The 7684-nt window shown below is 26.8% G+C and overlaps 1 protein-coding gene across 1 annotated transcript; it reads right to left on the bottom strand.

Moving 5' to 3' along the window:
- Positions 1 to 1074: 1074 nt before the first annotated feature.
- LOC119685568 (leucine-rich repeat-containing protein 15-like) lies at positions 1075 to 7457 on the bottom strand. The gene is made up of 7 exons (XM_038099886.1): positions 7288 to 7457; positions 6989 to 7126; positions 2563 to 3111; positions 2315 to 2502; positions 1838 to 1932; positions 1659 to 1771; positions 1075 to 1594 (listed from the first exon to the last, which is right to left on the bottom strand). Exons 2-7 carry the CDS (start codon positions 7115 to 7117, stop codon positions 1142 to 1144), a joined length of 1527 nt encoding a protein of 508 aa, XP_037955814.1. The 5' UTR covers positions 7118 to 7126; positions 7288 to 7457; the 3' UTR covers positions 1075 to 1141.
- Between the last annotated feature and the right edge of the window lie 227 nt (positions 7458 to 7684).

Below are 7684 nucleotides of genomic sequence, written 5' to 3'. Positions count from 1 at the left end.
GAAAATGCATATCATGTGCTTGGGGAGTGCCCGGCACTGATGCACAAGCGAAAGAAACACTTAGGAGGGTATTTCATGGATCATTAAGATTCAAGACTAGGAGATAGGCTCCATTCTGTCTTTTATTAAAGAAATCGGACTTGTAGAAACACTCTAACTCGAATAAGCGGTACAATAGAGCTATTAGATCGCAGTGCACAATCCCTTCTTTTTGACAATAATAATAATATTAATTGGTTTGATTATGTGAAGAATGTTGGAGGTTTATTAGACTCAAAGCTTATACATTGTTATACATTGATTGTATTAACTAGAAATAAAAATTCAAAAAAGTATTCAAGAAAAAACTTATAGATAGTTTGAGCAAAAGCAAACTAAGACCTGTAGTCCGTTTTCACTATTATATATATACCATATATGCAAATACACTTTATATACAAACACAAACTCTACCTATTACCTGTAAAATAAAGAGTATTAACATAATACTCTTACAGTATTATAATACTATTACAATATTAAAATAATGCAATAAAAATCATTACATTTATTAAATGTTTGTAATGCAGTCAAAGAAATATTAGGAACTTATTTAAGTACCTACATATTCTTTTAAAATGCATAAGTCAATCAGTCCCCTTCATTTGCTTCTTGATCTATCTTTTTAATGATAGTATGTTCTAGATTTTTCAGTAAAAGGTTTTATTAATTATTTTTTGTATTGGGGATTGAACAAAAGAATATCTAAAAATTGATTCGCTTTATTCAAGAACTTCAGTACAAATAGAAGAATCACACAAGTGTTCAAATTAAGAGCATTCATATTTATTAATGAACTGCAATATATAATTTAATTTTTTTGTTCAAATTGGTTATTATTATTATTACAATTGTAATTTTTCTTATGAATCTTAACTGCTTATATAGTTTAGCGATTTAATTCTAAACATTGACACTATATATATTATCACAATATTATAATAATATAATATATTGTATTACATATTTTTTATACCATATAATTAAAAAGACATTATTTAAATTAAAAAGTTAAAAAAATAATTTATTGTTCACATTTTGATACACAACATGACACATACATAAATAACAACGTATTTTAAAGATAATTTTCTCTTTGCAATTATATATGAAAATCATCTGAAAAATTAGCACGATCATACATATTACGATTATCATTACGTGAGTTTCCTCTTCTTAGCCAGTTGAAGTAACCACGTCTGTATAAAGCGAAACCACCAATGGCGATGGGTATACTTATGAGTATACCCACTAGTAAGCCAATCAAAACAAGGCTGCTTCCACTAGTACCCTCATTTTTACCCTTATAACAGCTAGATTTAGGTTCGTAGTCAATTATTGGTACGGATTTCAAGTCTGCTGGCGAATTGCACTCCACATTTGTGACCAAATTTGGAGTAGTGGCATTAACTTGTACAATAATAGATTCAACCAACCACTTATTAGAGCAATCACATACCCATGGATTAAATCTCAAGTCAAGCATTTGAATATTATCCCAACGTTCAAAGAGTTCTCTTGGCAATATCGTGAGATTATTATTATGCAAATATAACTAAAATTAAAAGATAATATTAAAGTGGTTATTCTTTTCAAAATATATATATTATTTTGCTTACCTCATGCATTGGTGGATACGATAGTATCAATGGATTAGTAGTGTTTTTCGAAAAAGCTTCCTCATCGATATAGGACAGCTTTGGGTTACTGGAAGCAATCAGAGTGGTAAGATCTGAATAATAAAAATTATTGTCATTTAGTGATATTCAAATTTATTGCAAATACAAAAACAACTCACTTTGTAGATCGCTGAACGCATTCTTGCCAATTCTTTTTAATTCTGGCATGTATGATATACTCAAGTAGCGCAAGTTAGGTAAAAGGGGGAAAATTCTGTAATAAATACGTCAACGATAATGTTTATTATAAGATAATCAAATTTTTGAAATGTGTTGGTTTATGTGAGGAAAAAATAACTTTTATAAATTAGCATTTTTTAGTAAGGTCACATATATCTGCTAATAGAACAACATTATTTTTTACCATCTCATGGAAGCAGTACATCGGTCAAAACTTGTGATACCTGACAAATTAATTAATATTTAGAAAGTGAATTAGTTTTAATAGCAATAATCGACCGTACTTGGCGATACTAAAAAATACAATTTTTAAAAAAGTTATATTTTATGTATGTATATATTTTATATAATAACAGCACATGGTATTATATATATAATATGTAACACTTTATAATAATAATTATTTTAATGCCTACTCTTCTCCATTGAATTCTTCAAAAAGATTATCATCTAGAACCAATTGTCTTAAATTCTTTGCTAATTTTAAAGTTTCTGGTAATTCATCAAACTCATTTCCTGATAAAATAAGCGTCTCCAGTTCTCTCGGTCCATTTAAAAAACTCTGTGGCAATTCCTCTAATTCCATGTAAGACAAGTCCAATGTCTATTATATAAGATACAATATTTTAAAATTATTTCATAATTATGAAAAATATTAGTTAACCTTCATATGGAATAGTCCAGAAATGGCCGTTTCACTCAGTTTATCGATAACTTGAAAACTATTCTGACACAATATTAGTGTCTCTAGTGCTGGTGCGTGCTCAAAGAGATCTGCATCTAAGCTATGCAAATCATTATATCCCAAATTAAGTTCCTTCAAATTGTTAAGTGGTAAGTAAGCTTTTGGATCGTATTGTCCTCTGAATACATCTGGTACAAGTACTTTCGCAGTTATTTTATTATGTGACAAGTCTAATGTATGCAATACGTTCAGATATTGAAAAGCACCAATTGTTATATTGTCAATTTGATTATCAGACAAATAAAGATACTTAACAGGATACATTGGTAAAACTGGTATAGTTTTTAAGCTGTTATTCTTAAAATTTAATGTTTCAAAAGTAACATCTCCCTTTTGAAGTATGTTCCATTCATCTGTTGTAAGCCAGTCTGTCAAATTTTTTCCACTGCAATCGAGTTCCTTAGGTTCAACATCGAATAGACAATTGCATTTCTTGCACAAATCGCTATCTTTGACAATTATTCTTGGCTACAAAAATTTTATTCAAAAAAACTAAATATTAATAATAGATAAAAAATTTATTGTTTAAGTCAATGATTTTGATAACAACAAACTCTTATGTGTAGTAGTAAAGTCGCAAATATTTGATATTCGAATAGACATATATTTTTTTTTTTTTATTTGAATAAATAATAAAAATATTATTAGATTATTTTATTTATTTTGTTTTGTTTGAAAATATTTAAAAAATGAAGGAAATGTATTTTTATTATATTTTAATAAAAAATGTAATTAAATATTTTATATAAATGAAGTTTATATGTGATATATATAAGTTCCAGAAAATCGTTTTAAAAACAACAGATCATTTGAAAGCTCAAAGATAAAGTTTAGGCAACGTTGTTGAATAATATATTATCGTTTTGAATATAAATTATATTCTATTATTATTCTCCTTTTAACATTCAATGATAAAAATTCTAACGTAGTTCGGCCTTTTTAGCGTGTTCGTTCTATACGAGCTGTTAGTTTTGTAGTCATAGATTCATCTATTGTAGTTCGATACTTCAAATGAAAAATTAAGAATAACAATATTTGTTTTATTTATTTAGTGCATCTTTGTATTTCTATTGACTTTAATTCATTGTTTACTAAATGCCCCTCAAATTTTACCTAAAAACAGAAGTGAAACATATATATGAATGTAGAAAATTTGTATTTAAATCACACTCATTAAAGGATAAACAAAATTAAAGGATAAAAGGATAAATTTTACATTTCTACTAAAACTCACCAACCAAAAAACAATAAGAGATAGGGTTATTTTAGAATCATCCACATCATATGATGATAAATTTTAAAAATGGTGTGGTGTGATCAAATAATAAGAGAACCATTAAGAATACTCGGCTTTCTTAAAGGAATATAAATATTCTATAAGATATCGCTGTTTCATATACAAATAGTATAACTGTTTACACATTTTAATTCGTATGCAGTACTGAAGAGTAATAACTTTATATTATAGGAATAATATTATTAGCTGCATAAGTGATGACAGCTGATGTAACTTGAGATTTTTGAGAGAAAATAGGGGGCTGACATTACTCTTTGATGCGCTAACGTGTACAACCCTAAGAGTAGAGCCTCAGTGATTGCGAAGAGAGCAATCACTTATATACGAATAGTCAGGTAAAGTCAATCACCTTATTGGAGTCTAAGAAAGAAAGTTAAAATAGTATTTTTGTAATGCAGCAATAATGCTATACGTTATCTTTTTTGAGAACTCCAATCGTTTTTAAAGTTCAGCGGTTTAATCATACCTCATGTTGGTTTTTCGTTCTTCTTTACCTCCTGAGCTAAAATTTTTCTAACAAAATTAATTGGGTCAATTTAACTTGTATGAGATCAGAGCATATCTCATCACAGTAAAAATCAAGAAGGCAAAGAACGTTTTCATACATATGAACTTTTTATTTCTGAACCATTTGCTGTCATTCATATTTATTGTTTCTTTTTCTAACTTTTAAAAAACACTGGAATTGCACAAAATATAAGCAATAGAATTTATCAAAACAAAATTTCCTTGACACACATTTTAGTGTATTTCAGAAACTAGAAGAAGAACATTTAAACTATGGTAGGCACATTTATTTAAAGATTACCGCTTAGAAATCCCATGGGACACGATATCACTATGTGAATTTTAAAAAAGTACTTTGAGAAGACATTGTAATGTATTATATTGCGATTATTTTTGTTGTTGTCAAAAAAACAATATATAGAAGTTATTATAATAATAAAGAAATACGTCAAACTGATTCATTTTAACATATATAACATACAAGTGAAATAAATCGGATGGAGGTGTAACCCTGAATAAATAAGTCACATTTAATTTGTTTGAATGGAATATATATATATTTTAGATTATGATCGTGTGTTTTTATAGTTGTGTGTCTATCTAGTAACTTTTATTAAATTCCAATATTCAACTCAATATTTGCTTTAAATATTTTACACAATATTGAACTCTGTGGTGCAATCTTCAGCAATAACATATATATATTAATTAATACGCAACAGTTAAAGTGCCAGCTTTTTTTAGTGAAAAACGTACTTATAGTAATGAATAAACGTGGGCACTTTTGTTGTAAAATATATTCGCTAAGGAGCTTTAAAGAATAATCACAGAAAAATGGTGAGTCATGAATAAATAATTTTTTCACAAAAAATTTTTATAATATAATAAGCTAATGATATATATAAAATGAATGAAAAAATGTTAACTCTGAATTCTTTTTGAACGGATTTAAATACAAATTTATATTTGTATTTAATATTTAATGTATAATTTATATTTATATTTATTTTTATTAGTTAAAGAACATCGAAAAGACTGAAAGAAAATTGAAAAGTTCACCAAAAAATTAAAAAATAAAATTAAAAAAAACTTAAGGGACTATAATATTTTAGATACTGGAATTTTTTAAACGGATGGTGTTTTGGGAAAAGTTCTATCGAAAACATGTATTTCGAAAAATTCTGAAATGTAAAATACTGAATATTTTTGCTTCATGAACCAATGACTCATCTCATCAAAGTTGAAACACGTGTATATATTGGGGCATGGGTATGCATAAAATGAGTCTCCTAGCTTAGGTTAATATTGTCGCAAGCCACGTACAGAGCTATTAATATCTAAAGATATAAAGTAGAGTTAAATCACAACGAGGAGTTTGTAATAGGATTTTTTGTGAATTTAAGAATTGCTGGAAGTTAATTTCTGATGTAAAGCTAAAACTAATTTTTTTTTAAATTTCTTAAATTGTTTCGTGTTTTTTTAATGATGACAAGAGTTATCAAAGTTTCTGAGACTAACTACATCACATTAGAAATCTAAAATTTATATGCTATATTAGTAATATCAGTGAATGAAGTATTTTGATAGTATTGCAATGATAAAATAAAAAATAAAAAAACATGAGCTTAACTTAATATTATTATTCGTATACATATAATTGCTGAAAATACAATAAAGTTGCTAGCTAGTGCTTATATCCTATATGAAATTTTAATACTATATGGTTCAAGTTAAAAAATTGCAGTAAGAAAAATAACAAAACTTCAAGTCGGAATGCTAAGTACGGCTTTGGATCAGAATTGATTTCGATGCATGTTGAGACAACTCAACATACATGTGGATATGAAAACAGAGGTCCGAATACTAAAGTCTTTGAATTACCAACCTTTCCAGCACACGAGCTATGATATATAGAACAATGGAGGACATTTAGAAAAAGTGCATTATTCATACATATATATTATATACTTAAAAGCAATATCTACTGTACATATGTTACATTATATACTACAACTGATTAGCTTTCAAATGAAGAGGTTTAAACAACTCGTAAGACTATAGAAACAATAAGAACTATTATTAATAAAAGATAGAGAAACTTAAATGGTTCATTAATCCTTTTTATAACTCAGATAATTTAGTTGTAGAAAACCACTAGAGTTAATTTTTATAAATTGATTATATTTAATGAGTAATAAGCAAAAAGTAATTTTTCTTAAACTTTATGATGAAGGTAAGTATAGACTTGTATATGACACTTTTAGAAATGTATTTATTTTTTGTACAAACTTTTTGAGTACAAGTCATATATATATTTGTGATAATATATGTAGAGTTATAAAATTACATTCGTGGCTAAAAATGAGTTTAACGTATATATATGGAGACACACAATCAATTTATTTCAGTATCAAATATAATATACGTATCAGAAATGTCTATAATTAATATTACTCAGTTGTCGTTAGATAATCTTAAAAAAATATTTGTTATCAATATTATCAATATCATTATAAAAATTATAAAATATTATTTATTTACCTCGGGTGTGGTAGGTGCTGCGGTGGTGCTATTGTTTTCTGGCAAAACTGTCGTATTTTGTGCTTTTGCCAGTTCAGTCCACAACAAAGCAGTTAGTAGTAGAAAAGTACATTTCCAATTGATCGACATTTTATGGGCCTAAGTATTAAATTTGTTAATTACACCTGATAAATAATATTTTATTTTTTTATTTTTTAAATTCACTATCCACAAGTAAATTTCTTTTGAATTGAATTTTGTATATGAGTCAATGCTTATCTACAGTTTAATCAGTTTTGTGAATTCTCAATAATTCATACCTTGCACTTTATCACTATTTTAAGATAATATATTTTTATTTGTGGTTCACTAAATTTCTATTTGATGAAATAGAAGTTTTCACATAAAGTAAAATAAATTTTGATAAACTTATTAAACTTTTACTAAATATACGGGAATTTCATTCCGCGAACTTCCGACAACTCGCATTTATTATCACAAACTGCTGAAGTATTTTGGTTCAGACTTAAGATATTACACTTGTTAAGCGATATTTGCACTTATCTTATCTTATCACCAAAAATAAAAAACTATCTGTTGCAATCGAGTAACGTAAACTGAGTTAATTACAAATAAAATTTCACTCATATATACACTGGAAAAATTTTTCAATTATGTTTTCATATTGTGAAAACCATTGAAATTTATTAAAAAATT

Source organism: Teleopsis dalmanni, chromosome 2 (assembly GCF_002237135.1).
Source record: "Teleopsis dalmanni isolate 2A chromosome 2, ASM223713v2, whole genome shotgun sequence".
NCBI classification, from domain to species: Eukaryota; Metazoa; Arthropoda; class Insecta; order Diptera; family Diopsidae; genus Teleopsis; species Teleopsis dalmanni.
Note: the sequence above shows the minus strand (reverse complement) of the source record. Positions and strands in the feature narration are given on the sequence as shown.

Excerpts from the sequence above, each read along its gene's own strand:
- LOC119685568 (XM_038099886.1), bottom strand. The coding sequence starts at position 7,117 with ATGTCGATCAATTGGAAATGTACTTTTCTACTACTAACTGCTTTGTTG. Across the intron at positions 2,503-2,562 it reads CTGGACTATTCCATATGAAG|ACATTGGACTTGTCTTACAT; the intron begins GTTAACTAATAT and ends CTTATATAATAG. Across the intron at positions 1,595-1,658 it reads CGTATCCACCAATGCATGAG|TTATATTTGCATAATAATAA; the intron begins GTAAGCAAAATA and ends TTTTAATTTTAG.